General features: G+C 45.1%; 1 protein-coding gene across 1 annotated transcript; it reads left to right on the top strand.

The window, feature by feature from the left end:
- Positions 1–1,353: 1,353 nt before the first annotated feature.
- LOC121866045 (receptor-type tyrosine-protein phosphatase mu-like) lies at positions 1,354–17,046 on the top strand (the record flags this gene model as incomplete). The annotated part of the gene is made up of 6 exons (XM_042365621.1): positions 1,354–1,426; positions 1,680–1,855; positions 5,469–5,668; positions 13,293–13,455; positions 15,461–15,578; positions 16,908–17,046. Coding segments are annotated over 6 exons (869 nt in total), but the record flags the coding sequence as incomplete, so codon positions are not given.
- Positions 17,047–17,496: the final 450 nt, after the last annotated feature.

The following is a 17,496-nucleotide window of genomic DNA, read 5'->3' as shown; positions in this document are numbered from 1 at the left end:
AGTGCTGTTGTATGGTCTGTACTGTTGTATGGTCAGTACAGTTGTGGTCAGTACTGTTATGGTCAGTACAGTTGTATGGCCAGTACTGTTGTATGGTCAGTACTGTTGTATGGTCAGTACTGTTGTATGGTCAGTACTGTTGTGTAGTCATGGTCAGTACGTTGTATGGTCAGTACTGTTGTATAGTGGTAAATTGTATTCATTGTTTATATGGTCAGTACTGTTGTATGGTCAGTACTGTTGTATGGTCAGTACTGTTGTATGGTCAGTACTGTTGTATGGTCAGTACAGTTGTATGGTCAGTACTGTTATATGGTCAGTACTGTTGTATGGTCAGTACTGTTGTATGGTCAGTACTGTTGTATGGTCAGTACTGTTGTATGGTCAGAACGGTTGTGGTCAGTGCTGTGTATGGTCAGTACTGTTGTATGGTCAGTACTGTTGTATGGTCAGTACTGTTGTATGGTCAGTACTTTTTTGTGGTCAGTACTGTTGTATGGTCAGTACTGTTGTATGGTCACTACTGTTGTATGGTCAGTACTGTTGTATGGTCAGTACTGTTGTATGGTCACTACTGTTGTATGGTCAGTACTGTTGTATGGTCAGCACTGTTGTGTGGTCAGTACTTTTGTATGGTCAGTAGTGTTGTGTTGTCACTACTGTTGTGTGGTCAGTACTGTTGTATGATAAGTTCTGTTGTATGGTGAGTACTGTTGTATGGTAAGTACTGTTGTATGGTCAGCACTGTTGTATGGTCAGTACTGTTGTATGGTCAGTACTGTTGTATGGTCAGTACTGTTGTGTGGTCAGTACTCTTGTGTGGTCACTACTGTTGTATGGTCACTACTGTTGTATGGTCAGTACTGTTGTATGGTCAGTACTGTTGTATGGTCAGTACTGTTGTGTGGTCAGTACTCTTGTGTGGTCACTACTGTTGTATGGTCAGTACTGTTGTATGGTCAGTACTGTTGTATGGTCAGTACTGTTGTATGGGCAGTACTGTTGTATGGTCGGTACTGTTGTATGGTCAGTAGCATCGCCACTTCTTCACTACGGGAGAATATTAAGACTCACTCACTGATATAAACCCTGTTGAAGAAATTCTCAAACTGTATAGAGCAATGGCAGAAACAGTGGACATTTATAGCATTAGAATAATAAGATAATTTGGTCGTATGAGAAGGGGATAACGGTTGAGATATTAATGAATATAATTGGTGGTAGGAGGACAAGAGATTACGATGGAGTAAGTACACTGAGGATGGCACCTTGTGTGATTGATTCATATTAGATGAAACTACTGCAGGAAACTTTACAACACATTACAGTGCTTGATTATCATTAATGTTTCAGGTTGAAGCCAAAAATAAAGATGTGCTCGGATACGGCCCAGAGGTGCAGAAAACGGTTAAGACCATCCAGGGAAGTAAGTACTGTACTGTATGTATGTCGTTGTATTCACGTCGATAATTAATTAATGTATTCGGCAACACTCACACACCGCCCCCAAAAGATCGTAAAACTCCATTTAGTACAACAAATATAAAACAAAAAAGTAAATTTATCAATAATTACAATATTACAAATAGAGATTTTAAGATTTATGTATAAAGTATAAGTGATACAGTAATGGTTTTGTGAGGGCAGTTTTATAGACATTATGCCATGTTGTGTACCAGAGCCGACTCCCGTGCGCAACCTGACGTACCACAACACGACCACCAGCAAGATAATAGCAGTTTGGGAAGTACCGGAGCGACCAGCTGGAGTCATTAAGTATTACAATGTTTCTGCCACACAGACCAAAACCAATGACCTCAAGAAGGAGGACGTAATCGGCGACACTCAGTATGAGGTGAGACCAATTTCCGCTCTTCATCAACGTGAATGAGAATTTGATTATATTTTCAAGGTGTCCCACAAAAAAAATGTGTGTACAGTACCTTACAGAATAAACTGATTTTCGTGAGAGATCGCGCAAGTCCTCGTACAGTGTTACAACAGCAACATTGCCCACAAAGGAGGACAATGTGACCGTTGTAACACAAACTCATGTGATCTCCACGTTAAGCTGTGGTGTGATGTGTTTCAGTAGCCGTTCTAGAAAGTATCATTTTGGTGGATTTAATGAATTCTAGAATGAACACTGTGCCTCCTTTGGCTTGGTAGGGTTGTCAAAATCCTTCGTCCGTTGTGTCATATTGTCTAACACAAAATCGTAAAGATATCTTTTGCAGCGAGGGCATCGGCCTCCTATGTGCTGTATTTCTGGTATTTTACGGCGCTAAGAACAATAATACTATCTGTGTGTTCAATATTATTTCTGGTTCCTCATGTCTTAAAGTCTGTGCATCAAGGATGGGTTCCAGTACTTAAGGACCTGTGTTAGCCCCTGTCTTATAGGCAGAAGTATTTATATAAATGGATTAATTACATTAGACTTGTATAAATATCATCCCCTGTAACTTTCCACTAGCTATGAGGTACATGTTCAGAGCACGTGATAAGGTGTGCCACGGGAAGTCACGTCACTTGGTGCTGAGTTGAGCATTAAGTAACCGGCTCTCTCACCACCTATTGCGGGCAGTAGTTTGATAACCCTGACGAGAGGAAGACGTTATTGAGAGCCATCGTGGATGGTTCCGTCTTCCCTCGAGGGAGGACGTCGGATATAATTCCGTTCTCCCTCGATGGGTCCCTACTTATTCTCACTCAACTCTCATCATCAACAGGACGTACTTAGCAGAGCTATTTAACATAGCCTCCGTCCTCATTTAACACTCATAGCTACAGTGATTAAGTTATGGTGATAATCCTTTTTGAAAGTGTACATATAAACCATTTATAATAAATACAAACAAAGGAACATATTGGATTCCACTACTGAAGATCCAATAAACTTTCATTATATTTTAGTATATCCAAAATATTAGGTAACGTGCTTCACAAGTGAGTGTTACAAGTGGTGACAACTCAGGAAGATTGGTATATATATGACAGTTTCACAAGTATCTGTTATATTCAGGGTAACAGTCACCTCAACAGATACACAGTTGGTATATATATTATATTCTCCCCATTAATGTGGCATACTGTTCCATCTGTTACTAATAAAAGAAGAAATCGTACTTAAGGACCCACTTTCATGTACTTGTCCTGGTACTTAGGGGTTGTAATATTTTAATATACTTAACGCCATAGCACTTGAAGTACTACCTGTACACCTGTTCATGTATATTTGAAGCTGCTTACAGTGGGGTATATAATCCAGCAGATAGGGTTAGTAGTATTATTGGTCCACAGACAGATCCTCTTCTTTCGTCCTATGAGGAATACCAACTATGTTGTTGCGATGATAACACTGTTACTTATGTATTTGGTAGGTAATGTATTATTTAGTCCTGAATTATCTCATAAATGAAAACGTAAACAGATAGAAATTATGATTTGTCTGACGACCTGTGTAGTCCTGTTACTGTATTGAGGAACTAATGAAATGTTTCCTTTATTTTTAGCTTGTGTTTAATACTACTTTGCGCAACCAGTGAAGTGTGTTTTATCAACTGAGGAAGTTATAGGATAATTTTGACCAATTAATATACTATTTTAAGCATTTATGGAACATTTCATGTATCATGAAATAACATTAAGACTGTAATATTAATTTAAAGACATCCATGGCGACTTCTATTAAATTATAGCAGTTACTTATAAAAGTACTTGCACATGGAATTAAGTTAATAATAAGGTGCTTGGGCTTAAGTGCAATGAAGAAAAACTGTACTTGACTTGGCCTGTACTTGTCTCTCTCTCTCTTCAGCAACTGAACTTAACCTTAAGTACAGCCACCAGTACGTGAACCATCCCTGCTGTGTGTCCAATAATGTTCCTGTTCCTCTTGTTTTGTGTTTTTCGAACTGAGAGTGGCTATGAGTGTGGCCGGTACAGGTTCTCCCAGCCAACCATTAACTGAGAGTGGCTATGAGTGTGGCCGCTACAGGTTCTCCCAGCCAACCATTAACTGAGAGTGGCTATGAGTGTGGCCGGTACAGGTTCTCCCAGCCAACCATTAACTGAGAGTGGCTATGAGTGTGGCCGGTACAGGTTCTCCCAGCCAACCATTAACTGAGAGTGGCTGTGAGTGTGGCCGGTACAGGTTCTCCCATCAACCATTAACTGAGAGTAGCTATGAGTGTGGCCGGTACAGGTTCTCCCAGCCATCCATTAACTGAGAGTAGCTATGAGTGTGGCCGGTACAGGTTCTCCCAGCCATCCATTAACTGAGAGTAGCTATGAGTGTGGCCGGTACAGGTTCTCCCAGCCAACCATGAACTGAGAGTGGCTATGAGTGTGGCCGGTACAGGTTCTCCCAGCCAACTATTCCAAGAGTCGTTAATAACAACACACCTCTTGATGAATGAATGATGTGGGATGATTTGCTGTATAGTACAAACACCATTCAACCTTCAGCCGTCAATGATGCCAGATTCTCTAGCAACAGACACAGGCCGTGATTTACCTTAAAGGCCAGCTGGCTTAATCAGCCTTAAGGTGGCAATAAGATTATCCAATTGTGGCACAAATGTTAGCCTCCTCCAGTAGGCTTTGTGATGCGTGCTCCCTCGGGCACACCCCTGGGCTCCCTCGGACACATCCCTGGGCTCCCTCGGACACATCCCTGGGCTCCCTCGGACACATCCCTGGGCTCCCTCGGACACATCCCTGGGCTCCCTCGGACACATCCCTGGGCTCCCTCGGACACATCCCTGGGCTACCTCGGACACATCCCTGGGCTCCCTCGGACACATCCCTGGGCTCCCTCGGACACATCCCTGGGCTACCTCGGACACATCCCTGGGCTCCCTCAGACACATCCCTGGGCTCCCTCGGACACATCCCTGGGCTCCCTCGGACACATCCCTGGGCTCCCTCGGACACATCCCTGGTACAGGAGTAAGGTTTTTTTTAGCCTTGTTGTTTAATGTTTACCCGTAGTCTTCTCAACCAAATCTCCCTTAATTAACTATTCCCAGATTGTTAGGTTAGGTTAGGTTAGGTTAGGTTGGTTAGTCCGTGTCATCTTTAATACGTAATCAGTTTATCGGAACAGTCTGACTCCATCTATAACTTAATACAGTATTTACTTCTTGTTTATATATATTTAAGTCACACAGGTCGACAAAGGTGACATTAAAATATTGTTCTTTCTTTATTAAAGCCAACATTGACTGCGGACATAAATGAGATATTAAATTGAGAGAAAAACAGTTGCCATTGACTTCTGCTTTGGTGATATAATTTCTCGGGAAAAAAAAACAACTAAAAACTCCAAATATTTAAAAGACATTGACGAGGTAAGGAATAAGTTTTCTTCTATAAATAAATAAGTTAATTTCTAGAATTACCAAGAGGCAGGAACAGTAAAGTACTGAATGACTCGGGTTCATTTCTCTGGTGTGTTTCCTCAGTTCACGGGTCTGGCAGCCGGGGAAGGCTACACAGTGACGGTAATTGCCTGCAACGAGAAACAGTGCAGTTATGAGGAGACTCGAGAGATGTGGACCCAACCAAACAGACCCCAGCTAACGTCGGAGACGGAGTGGATAACTGCCTCCCCATCCACTGTCACTGTAGGACTGCCTTCCCTCTCCCTGGACTCTCCCCCTGTGTGAGTACCTCAGTGTAGACTCTCCCCCCGTGTGAGTACCTCAATGTAGACTCTCCTCTTGTGAGTACATCAGTGTAGACTCTCCCTGTGTGAGTACCTGAGTGTAGACTCTCCCCTGTGTGAGTACATCAGTGTAGACTTTCCCTGTGTGAGTACCTCAGTGTAGACTCTCCCCTGTGTGAGTACATCAGTGTAGACTCTCCCCCTGTGTGAGTACATCAGTGTAGACTCTCCTCGTGTGAGTACATCAGTGTAGACTCTCCCTGTGTGAGTACCTGCGTGTAGACTCTCCCCTGTGAGAGCATATCAGTGTAGACTCTCCCTGTGTGAGTACATCAGTGTAGACTTCCTCGTGTGAGTACATCAGTGTAGACTTCCTGTGTGAGTACCTGAGTGTAGACTCTCCCCTGTGTGAGTACATACATAGACTCTCCCTGTGTGGCAATTCTCAGCAGACTCTCCCCTGTGTGAGCACACATCAGTGTAGACTCCTCCCCTGTGAGAGTACCTCAGTGTAGACTCTCCTGTGTGACACCCCAGTGTAGACTCTCCCCTGTATGAGTACGTCAGTGTAGGCTCTGTGTGAGTTCCTCAGTGGATTCCCCTGTGTGAGTACCTCAGTGTAGACTCTCCCTCTGTGAGTACATCAGTGTAGAATCTCCCCCTGTGTGAGTACATCAGTGTAGACTGTCCCCCGTGTGAGTACATCAGTGGAGACTCTCCTTGTGTGAGAACCTCAGTGTAGACTCTCCCTGTGTGAGTACCTCAGTGTACACTCTCCCCCTGTGTCACTACCTCAGTGCAGACTCCCCCTCTGTGAGTACACCAGTGTAAGACTCTCCCCTGCATAAGTACATCAATGTAGACTCTTCCCCTCTGTGAATACATCGGTGTAGACTCTCCCTCTGTGAGTACATCAGTGTAGACTCTCCTTGTGTGATTACATCAGTGTAGACTCTCTGTGTGAGTACCTCAGTGTAGACTCTCCTTGTGTGATTACATCAGTGTAGACTCTCTCCCTGTGTGAGTACCTCAGTGTAGACTCTCCCTGTGTGAGTACCTCAGTTTACGCTCTTCCCTGTGTGAGTACATCAGTGTAGACTCTCCCAGTGTGAGTACCTCAGTGTAGACTCTCCCCGTATGAGTACATCAGTGTAGACTCTCTCCCTGTGTGAGTACCTCAGTGCAGACTCTCCCTGTGTGAGTACCTCAGTGTAGACTCTCCCCCTGTATGAGTACGTCAGTGTAGGCTCTCCCCTGTGTGAGTACATCAGTGTAGACTCTCCCTGTGTGAGTACCTCAGTGTAGACTCTCCTCGTGTGAGTACATCAGTGTAGACTCTCCCTGTGTGATTACCTCAGTGTAGACTCTCCCCTGTGTGAGTACATCAGTGTAGACTCTCCCTGTGTGAGTACCTCAGTGTAGACTCTCCCCGTGTGAGTACATCAGTGATTTTGCCGCTTGCAGCGGCTACTTTATTGTGCACCCCACACTCATCCTTTACTTTTACTTTTATCCTCTTTGCCACTGATCGGCTTGTTAGCCGCTTGGGCGATCGGTCACGACTCTTTTCCTTTATATTCTTCACCAAAAGGTCGGCTCGCTAGCCGCCCGGGCGATCGGTCACGTCTCTGTCACGCACTGTTGGCAAATACTGGGCATGCACCGGCTCCTGAATGTACCTGAACCCGCTCCAGTGTTGGTCAAGTCTTCTCTTGAAATAGCTCACACTCGGTGCCGTCACAACACTTTCTGGTAGATTGTTCCAAGAGTTTACAACCCTCACTCCGAAAAAGTTTGCCCTCACGGTTTTCCGGACTTGCGGCTTCTTCAATCTTGAGCTGTGACCCCTTGTGGGGCGAGCGTCCGCCAGCTCCAAGTAAGGACACTCAACTGAGTAGTGGCCCCTGAGATGCCTATAAACCTCAACTAGGTCCCCCCTTGCCCGTCTGTAGTATAAGCTAGGCAAGTTCAGGCGCTCCAATCTCGCAGGGTAGCTGAGATGCCGAAGTGCAGGCACCAGCTTGGTGGCCCTCCTTTGAACATTTTCAACCAACTGACAGTCCCTAGCATATCTCGGGGACCAGATGGGGTGACAGTACTCCAGATGGGAAGCACTTCACTCCTGAAGATCGTCACGAGGGACGGACCGTCTAGATATCTGAACGACCTTCTTATAAGACCCAATAATTTATTTGCCTGATTTACCTTCTTCTCACAATGGCCCGAGAACTTCAGCTCATTGTCAACATGCACACCTAGGTCCTTCTCACACACAGTCTCAACTAGTACATTTTCTTCATCCCGTTGGGACATATGGTACGCCTCCTTACCGTTGGTACGCCCCAGGTGCATCCTCTTACACTTCGTGACATTGAATCTCAGCAGCCATTCCTTCGACCATTCCTGGAGCCCACAGAGGTCCTTCTGCAGTTCTTCACAGTCCGCTTGGTTCTTAATTTCCCGAAATAACTTGGCGTCATCGGCAAACATTTGTATGGAGGAGTGTACAACGTCAGGCATATCATTTATGAAACAAACAAACAACAGCGGGCCCAATACACTACCCTGCGGTACCCCACTTGTTACAGGTACAGATGACGATTTCGTGCCATTAATCACCACACATTGCTTGCGGTCATGTAGAAAGTCTTCTATCCACGCTAGGACATTTCCCCGAATTCCGTATCCTTCCAGTTTGATTTTCAGCCTTTCGTGGGGTACACTGTCGAAAGCCTTAAGTAAAATCTTAGGTAAATATTGTCGATATTACCACCCCGTTTCAGAATATGGGGTCCAAATATCCAATACCTTTGAGCAATTGTTTCCTGTGAGCGGTAGCGCAAAAGGATTACAGAGTAGGGTTTACAACGGGTCATAATAATTAACCCCGGTTGTCAGGATATTATGGCACCGAAAGTTACACAGTATTTCATTTACATTATTTGTTTAGTTCTATACATAAAGGGTAACTTATTCACAAATGCGTGAGAACAGGCGTGTGAGGCAGTATGTCTGGCCTCACACTTTGTTATTCACATTTACGTGGGAGGTATTCAAGCACATTGTGTATTTGGTTCTGTACATGAGAACTGATATAGTTACTAGGTGCAAAAAAGTGTAGACTCTCCCTGTGTGAGTACCTCAGTGTAGACTCTCCCCTGTGTGAGTACATCAGTGTAGACTCTCCCTGTGTGAGTACCTCAGTGTACACTCTCCCCTGTGTGAGTACCTCAGTGTAGACTCTCCCTGTGTGTGTACCTCAGTGTAGACTCTCCCTGTGTGAGTACCTCAGTGTACACTCTCCCCTGTGTGAGTACCTCAGTGTAGACTCTCCCTGTGTGAGTACCTCAGTGTAGACTCTCCCCCTGTGTCACTACCTCAGTGCAGACTCCCCCTCTGTGAGTACATCAGTGTAAGACTCTCTACTGCATAAGTACATCAATGTAGACTCTTCCCCTCTGTGAATACATCGGTGTAGACTCTCCCTCTGTGAGTACATCAGTGTAGAATCTCCCCCTGTGTGAGTACATCAGTGTAGACTGTCCCCCGTGTGAGTACATCAGTGGAGACTCTCCTTGTGTGAGAACCTCAGTGTAGACTCTCCCTGTGTGAGTACCTCAGTGTACACTCTCCCCCTGTGTCACTACCTCAGTGCAGACTCCCCCTCTGTGAGTACACCAGTGTAAGACTCTCCCCTGCATAAGTACATCAATGTAGACTCTTCCCCTCTGTGAATACATCGGTGTAGACTCTCCCTCTGTGAGTACATCAGTGTAGACTCTCCTTGTGTGATTACATCAGTGTAGACTCTCTGTGTGAGTACCTCAGTGTAGACTCTCCTTGTGTGATTACATCAGTGTAGACTCTCTCCCTGTGTGAGTACCTCAGTGTAGACTCTCCCTGTGTGAGTACCTCAGTTTACGCTCTTCCCTGTGTGAGTACATCAGTGTAGACTCTCCCAGTGTGAGTACCTCAGTGTAGACTCTCCCCGTATGAGTACATCAGTGTAGACTCTCTCCCTGTGTGAGTACCTCAGTGCAGACTCTCCCTGTGTGAGTACCTCAGTGTAGACTCTCCCCCTGTATGAGTACGTCAGTGTAGGCTCTCCCCTGTGTGAGTACATCAGTGTAGACTCTCCCTGTGTGAGTACCTCAGTGTAGACTCTCCTCGTGTGAGTACATCAGTGTAGACTCTCCCTGTGTGATTACCTCAGTGTAGACTCTCCCCTGTGTGAGTACATCAGTGTAGACTCTCCCTGTGTGAGTACCTCAGTGTAGACTCTCCCCGTGTGAGTACATCAGTGATTTTGCCGCTTGCAGCGGCTACTTTATTGTGCACCCCACACTCATCCTTTTACTTTCTTTATCCTTTCGCCACTGATCGGCTTGTTAGCCGCTTGGCGATCGGTCACGACTCTTTTCCTTTATATTCTTCGCCAAAAGGTCGGCTCGCTAGCCGCCCGGGCGATCGGTCACGTCTCTGTCACGCACTGTTGGCAAATACTGGGCATGCACCGGCTCCTGAATGTACCTGAACCCGCTCCAGTGTTGGTCAAGTCTTCTCTTGAAAGAGCTCACACTCGGTGCCGTCACAACACTTTCTGGTAGATTGTTCCAAGAGTTTACAACCCTCACTCCGAAAAAGTTTGCCCTCACGGTTTTCCGGACTTGCGGCTTCTTCAATCTTGAGCTGTGACCCCTTGTGGGGCGAGCGTCCGCCAGCTCCAAGTAAGGACACTCAACTGAGTAGTGCCCCCTGAGATGCTTATAAACCTCAACTAGGTCCCCCCTTGCCCGTCTGTAGTATAAGCTAGGCAAGTTCAGGCGCTCCAATCTCGCAGGGTAGCTGAGATGCCGAAGTGCAGGCACCAGCTTGGTGGCCCTCCTTTGAACATTTTCAACCAACTGACAGTCCCTAGCATATCTCGGGGACCAGATGGGGTGACAGTACTCCAGATGGGGAAGCACTTCACTCCTGAAGATCGTCACGAGGGACGGACCGTCTAGATATCTGAACGACCTTCTTATAAGACCCAATAATTTATTTGCCTGATTTACCTTCTTCTCACAATGGCCCGAGAACTTCAGCTCATTGTCAACATACACACCTAGGTCCTTCTCACACACAGTCTCAACTAGTACATTTTCTTCATCCCGTTGGGACATATGGTACGCCTCCTTACCGTTGGTACGCCCCAGGTGCATCCTCTTACACTTCGTGACATTGAATCTCAGCAGCCATTCCTTCGACCATTCCTGGAGCCCACAGAGGTCCTTCTGCAGCTCTTCACAGTCCGCTTGGTTCTTAATTTCCCGAAATAACTTGGCGTCATCGGCAAACATTTGTATGGAGGAGTGTACAACGTCAGGCATATCATTTATGAAACAAACAAACAACAGCGGGCCCAATACACTACCCTGCGGTACCCCACTTGTTACAGGTACAGATGACGATTTCGTGCCATTAATCACCACACATTGCTTGCGGTCATGTAGAAAGTCTTCTATCCACGCTAGGACATTTCCCCGAATTCCGTACCCTTCCAGTTTGATTTTCAGCCTTTCGTGGGGTACACTGTCGAAAGCCTTGGCAAAATCTAGGTAAATATTGTCGATATTACCACCCGTTCTAGAATATGGGTCCAAATATCCAATACCTTGAGCAATTGTGTCAAGCAAGAGCGCCCCGGCATAAAACCGTGTTGGCAATCTTTTACAAGGTTGTTTCGTAGTAGATGTTCCATCGCTGCATCTCTGATAATACTCTCCTGTGAGCGGTAGCGCAAAAGGATTACAGAGTAGGGTTTACAACGGGTCATAATAATTAACCCCGGTTGTCAGGATATTATGGCACCGAAAGTTACACAGTATTTCATTTACATTATTTGTTTAGTTCTATACATAAAGGGTAACTTATTCACAAATGCGTGAGAACAGGCGTGTGAGGCAGTATGTCTGGCCTCACACTTTGTTATTCACATTTACGTGGGAGGTATTCAAGCACATTGTGTATTTGGTTCTGTACATGAGAACTGATATAGTTACTAGGTGCAAAAAAGTGTAGACTCTCCCTGTGTGAGTACCTCAGTGTAGACTCTCCCCTGTGTGAGTACATCAGTGTAGACTCTCCCTGTGTGAGTACCTCAGTGTACACTCTCCCCTGTGTGAGTACCTCAGTGTAGACTCTCCCTGTGTGTGTACCTCAGTGTAGACTCTCCCTGTGTGAGTACCTCAGTGTACACTCTCCCCTGTGTGAGTACCTCAGTGTAGACTCTCCCTGTGTGAGTACCTCAGTGTAGACTCTCCCCCTGTGTCACTACCTCAGTGCAGACTCCCCCTCTGTGAGTACATCAGTGTAAGACTCTCTACTGCATAAGTACATCAATGTAGACTCTTCCCCTCTGTGAATACATCGGTGTAGACTCTCCCTCTGTGAGTACATCAGTGTAGAATCTCCCCCTGTGTGAGTACATCAGTGTAGACTGTCCCCCGTGTGAGTACATCAGTGGAGACTCTCCTTGTGTGAGAACCTCAGTGTAGACTCTCCCTGTGTGAGTACCTCAGTGTACACTCTCCCCCTGTGTCACTACCTCAGTGCAGACTCCCCCTCTGTGAGTACACCAGTGTAAGACTCTCCCCTGCATAAGTACATCAATGTAGACTCTTCCCCTCTGTGAATACATCGGTGTAGACTCTCCCTCTGTGAGTACATCAGTGTAGACTCTCCTTGTGTGATTACATCAGTGTAGACTCTCTGTGTGAGTACCTCAGTGTAGACTCTCCTTGTGTGATTACATCAGTGTAGACTCTCCTCCTGTGTGAGTACATCAGTGTAGACTCTCCCCCTGTGTGAGTACATCAGTGTAGACTCTCCCCCTGTGTGAGTACATCAGTATAGACTCTCCCCCTGTGTGAGTACATAAGTGTAGATTCTCCCTGTGTGAGTACATCAGTGTAGATTCTCCCCCAATGTGAGTACATCAGTATAGACTCTCCCCTGTGTGAGTTCATCAGTGTAGGCTCTCTCCTGTGTGAGTACATCAGTGTAGACTCTCCCATTGTGAGGTTACTCAGTGTAGACTCTGTCCTGTGTGAGTACATCAGTGTCGACTCTCCCATGAGTACCAGAGACTCTCCTTGTGTGATTACATCAGTGTAGACTCTCTCAGGTGAGTACCTCAGTGTAGACTCTCCTTGTGTGATTACATCAGTGTAGACTCTCCTCCTGTGTGAGTACATCAGTGTAGACTCTCCCCCTGTGTGAGTACATCAGTGTAGCCTCTCTCCCTGTGTGAGTACATCAGTGTAGACTCAACCCCTGTGTGAGTACATCAGTGTAGACTCTCCTTGTGTGAGTACATCAGTGTAGACTCTCCCCCTGTGTGAGTACATCAGTGTAGACTCTCCCCCTGTTTGAGTACATCAGTGTAGACTCTCCCCCTGTTTGAGTACATCAGTGTAGACTCTCCCCCTGTTTGAGTACATCAGTGTAGACTCTCCCCCTGTTTGAGTACATCAGTGTAGACCTTCCTCAGTTTTACTTCAGCACATGTATTATCTTACAGCTGTGAAACATAGCTGAAATAATAAGTTGTAAATCAGTTAGTTGATTTGTTTAACAGCGTCCTGTGGGTTGTGGTAACCGAGACCGTGGGAGACGAGGAGACTTCACCTGCCAGAGCTGAGGAAGTCAAACGCCAAGCGGTGGACCTGGTTAACAAGACCTCGTCCAGGCTGAAACGGGACCTCAGTGACCAGACGTGGATTGCTGCTGAAATTGACTTGGTAGGTTATTTACTTGCCTGTAATTATAAATATAATGAAAATAACTACAATAATAATAATGGGCCGAACAATGTTTGATGTCTCTGATTCACAGAGTCATGAGATCTCGGTGTCTCAGATTCACAGAGTCATGAGATCTCGGTGTCTCAGATTCACAGAGACGTGAGTTCTCGGTGTCTCAAATTCATAGTCATGAGTTCTCGGTGTCTCAGATTCACAGAGACATGAGTTCTCGGTGTCTCAGAATCATAGAGTCATCAGTTCTCGGTGTCTCAGATTCATAGTTATGAGTTCTAGGGGTCTCAAATTCACAGAGACATGAGTTATCGGTTTCTCAGATTCAAAGTCATGAGTTCTCGGTGTCTCAGATTCACAGAAACATGAGTTCTCGGTGTCTCAGACTCACAGTGTCATGAGGTCTCGGTGTCTCAGATTCACAGAGTCGTGAGTTCTCGGTGTCTCAGATTCACAGAGTCATCAGTTCTCGGTGTCTCAGATTCACAGAGTAATGAGTTCTCGGTGTCTCAGATTAACAGAGTCAACAGTTCTCGGTGTCTCAGATTCACAGAAACATGAGTTCTCGGTGTCACAGATTCATAGTCATGAGTTTTCGGTGTCTCAGATTCATAGAGACATGAATTCTCGGTGTCTCAGATTCATAGAGTCATGAGTTCTCGGTGTCTCAAATTCATAGTCATGAGTTCTAAGTGTCTCAAATGCACAGAGACATGAGTTCTCGGTGTCTCAGAGTCACAGAGACATGAGTTCTCGGTATCTCAGATTCACATAAACATGAGTTCTCGGTGTCTCAGATTCACAGGGTCATGAGTTCTCGGTGTCTCAGATTGACACAGTCATGAGTTTTCGGTGTCTCAGATTCACAGAGACATGAGTTCTCGGTGTCTCAGATTCACAGAGACATGAGTTCTCGGTGTCTCAGATTCACAGAGACATGAGTTCTCGGTGTCTCAGAGTCACAGAGACATGAGTTCTCGGTGTCTCAGATTCACAGAGACATGAGTTCTCGGTGTCTCAGATTCACAGAGACATGAGTTCTCGGTGTCTCAGATTGACACAGTCATGAGTTTTCGGTGTCTCAGTTTCACAGAGACGCGAGTTCTCGGTGTCTCAGATTCACAGAGTCATGAGTTTTTGGTGTCTCAGATTCACAGAGACATGAGTTTTCGGTGTCTCAGATTCACAGAGACATGAGTTCTCGGTGTCTCAGATTCACAGAGTCATGAGTTTTTGGTGTCTCAGATTCACAGAGACATGAGTTTTCGGTGTCTCAGATTCACAGAGACATGAGTTCTAGGCGTCTCAAATTCACAGAGAAATGAGTTCTCGGTGTTTCAGATTCACAGGGTCATGAGTTCTCGGTGTCTCAGATTCATAGAGTCATGAGTTCTCGGTGTCTCAGATTCATAGAGTCATGAGTTCTCGGTGTCTCAGATTCACAGGGTCATGAGTCTCAGGAGTGGACAGTTTTCCGTGAATCTACACCGTCTTGTCTCATCTGTCAGGTGTACACAATATACGAATCTTTCCCACATATATCGTTCATTTTCTCTTCCTCATTTATTCTTAATTGTTCTTTCTACTTGTCTTTGTTTTGTCATTTTATCTGTTTTCATTACGCCTAAGTAAGTCAATAGTGTTGTTGTTGGTCATTCTGTTTTTTTAATTTTGGGCGGAATAATTTTTTTTTTTCACTTTAGAGGATAATGATTGTTGACTCGCTAGATAACATCGTGTGTGTGTGTGTGTGTAGTAGTAGTAGTAGTAGTAGTTAATAGTGTATTTGAAAAAAGATTGTGAAAATATAGAGAAGAAGGAAATAGAGAGATAAAGGAGTGTCTAGGTAAAAACTGGATGTAGAAGAGAATAAGTGGAAGGAAGTGGTGAGGACGATTACAATACGCAGATGATAACATTAATAACAACAACGACAACAGCGATAATAACAATAATCATAATAACAATGACATATGAATAATCTCAACAGAACGGAATGGGTAATGAATTTGTCGTCGGAGATAACCAAACCCATGGTGGCTTCTACAATCAACCCCTGGAGGAGAACGGAAAATACTGGGTAACCGTAATAGCCGAGACCAGAGCAGGTGTGTGAGCTGTACCTTCTTCACCATAACTTAACCCAATCTTATCTAATTTAACTTTACCTCCTAACAGCTTTAACTTACCCTAGTCAGGTGTGTGGTTCTATCTTAACTCAATCAGGTGTGTGGTCCTAGCTTAACCCAATCAGGTGTGTGGTCCTAACTTAACCCAATCAGGTGTGTGGTCCTAACTTAACCCAATCAGGTGTGTGGTCCTAACTTAACCAAATCATTTGTGTGGTCCTAACTTAACCCAATCAGGTGTGTGGTCCTAACTTAACCCAATCAGGTGTGTGGTCCTAACTTAACCCAATCAGGTGTGTGGTCCTAACTTAACCCAGTCAGGTGTGTGGTCCTAACTTAACCCAATCAGGTGTGTGGTTCGAACTTTACCCAACAGGTGTGTGGTCCTAACTTAACCTGGTGTGTGGTCCTAACCAACCCAATCAGGTGTGTGGTCCTAACTTTACCCAATCAGGTGTGTGGTCCTAACTTAACCCAATCAGGTGTGTGGTCCAACTTAACCCAATCAGGTGCGTGGTCCTAACTTAACCCAATCAGGTGTGTGGTTCGAACTTTACCCAACAGGTGTGGTCCCTACTTAATCCAATCAGGTGTGTGGTCCTAACTTAACCCAATCAGGTGTGTGGTTCGAACTTTACCCAACAGGTGTGTGGTCCTAACTTAATCCAATCAGGTGTGTGGTCTAACTTAACCCAATCAAATCTGATTTAACTTGGGCACCTAATTGTATCTGTCATCCTTATTTAGTATAACTCAATCCAGTGTCATTTTAACAACCTATCTTATTTTGACGCTTGAATTTCAGTTCACGTTTTAAGTAGGAGGTTGATAGCTTAGGTTAGGTTAGGTTAGTTTGGGCTAGGTTAGGGTTAGGGTCAGGTCAGGTCAGGTCAGGTCAGGTCAGGTCAGGTTAGGTTGGGTTGTGGGTTGGGTAGGGTTACGTTAGTTTGGGTTAGGTTAGGTTAGGTCAGGTCAGGTTAGGTTAGGTCATGTCAGGTTAGGTCAGGTCAAGTCAGGTTAGGTTAGGTCAGGTCATGTCAGGTTAGGTTAGGTCATGTTAGGTCAGGTCAGGTCAGGTCAGGTCAGGTTAGGTTAGGTTAGGTCAGGTTAGGTTGGGTTGGGTTGCTAGGTTAGGTTAGGGTTGGTAAGGTTAGGTGTCAGGTCAGGTTAGGTCAGGTCAAGTCAGGTTAGGTTAGGTTAGGTTGGGTTGGGTTGGGTTAGGTTAGGTTAGGTTAGGTTGGGTTAGGTTAGGTCATGTCAGGTTAGGTCAGGTCTACATTATAACAACGCTCTCTCTTTTTGCTACAGGACCCCACAGAGTGTTTTCATCTTCAATCCCAGACTTGTATATAGCTGTCACCCCTACTAGTGTTGCTTCATGGGTTGTTCCTCTGTTACTTCTGGTGATGGTGTGCTTGACTGTTGCTGGCTACTTCCTATGGCGCAGGTACTGTACGTTCTTGTTACTGACTTTCTGTGGGAGGTTAAGGTACTTTCTCTCACTACTTTCTTCCTGTAGGTGAATAATGAGGTACTTTCTTTCACTACTTTCTTCCTGTAGGTGAATAATGAGGTACTTTCCCACACTACTTTCTTCCTGGAGGTGAATAATGAGATACTTTCTCACTACTGTCTCTTTGTAGGTGAATAATGAGGTACTTTCTCACTACTGTCTCCCTGTAGGTGAATAATGAGGTACTTTCTCCCACTACTTTCTTCCTGTAGGTGAATAATGAGGAACTTTCCACTACTTTCTTCCTGTACATGAATAATGATACTTTCTCATTACTGTCTTCCTGCAGAATAATAGGTTTCTCTCACTACTTTCTTCCTGTAGGTGAATAATGAAGTACTTTCTCTCACTACTGTCTCCCTGTACGTGAATAATGAGGTACTT

This window comes from Homarus americanus, unplaced genomic scaffold, assembly GCF_018991925.1.
Source record: "Homarus americanus isolate GMGI-L3 unplaced genomic scaffold, GMGI_Hamer_2.0 scaffold48658, whole genome shotgun sequence".
Lineage (NCBI taxonomy): Eukaryota > Metazoa > Arthropoda > Malacostraca > Decapoda > Nephropidae > Homarus > Homarus americanus.
This window is presented reverse-complemented; position numbering and strand designations above follow the sequence as displayed.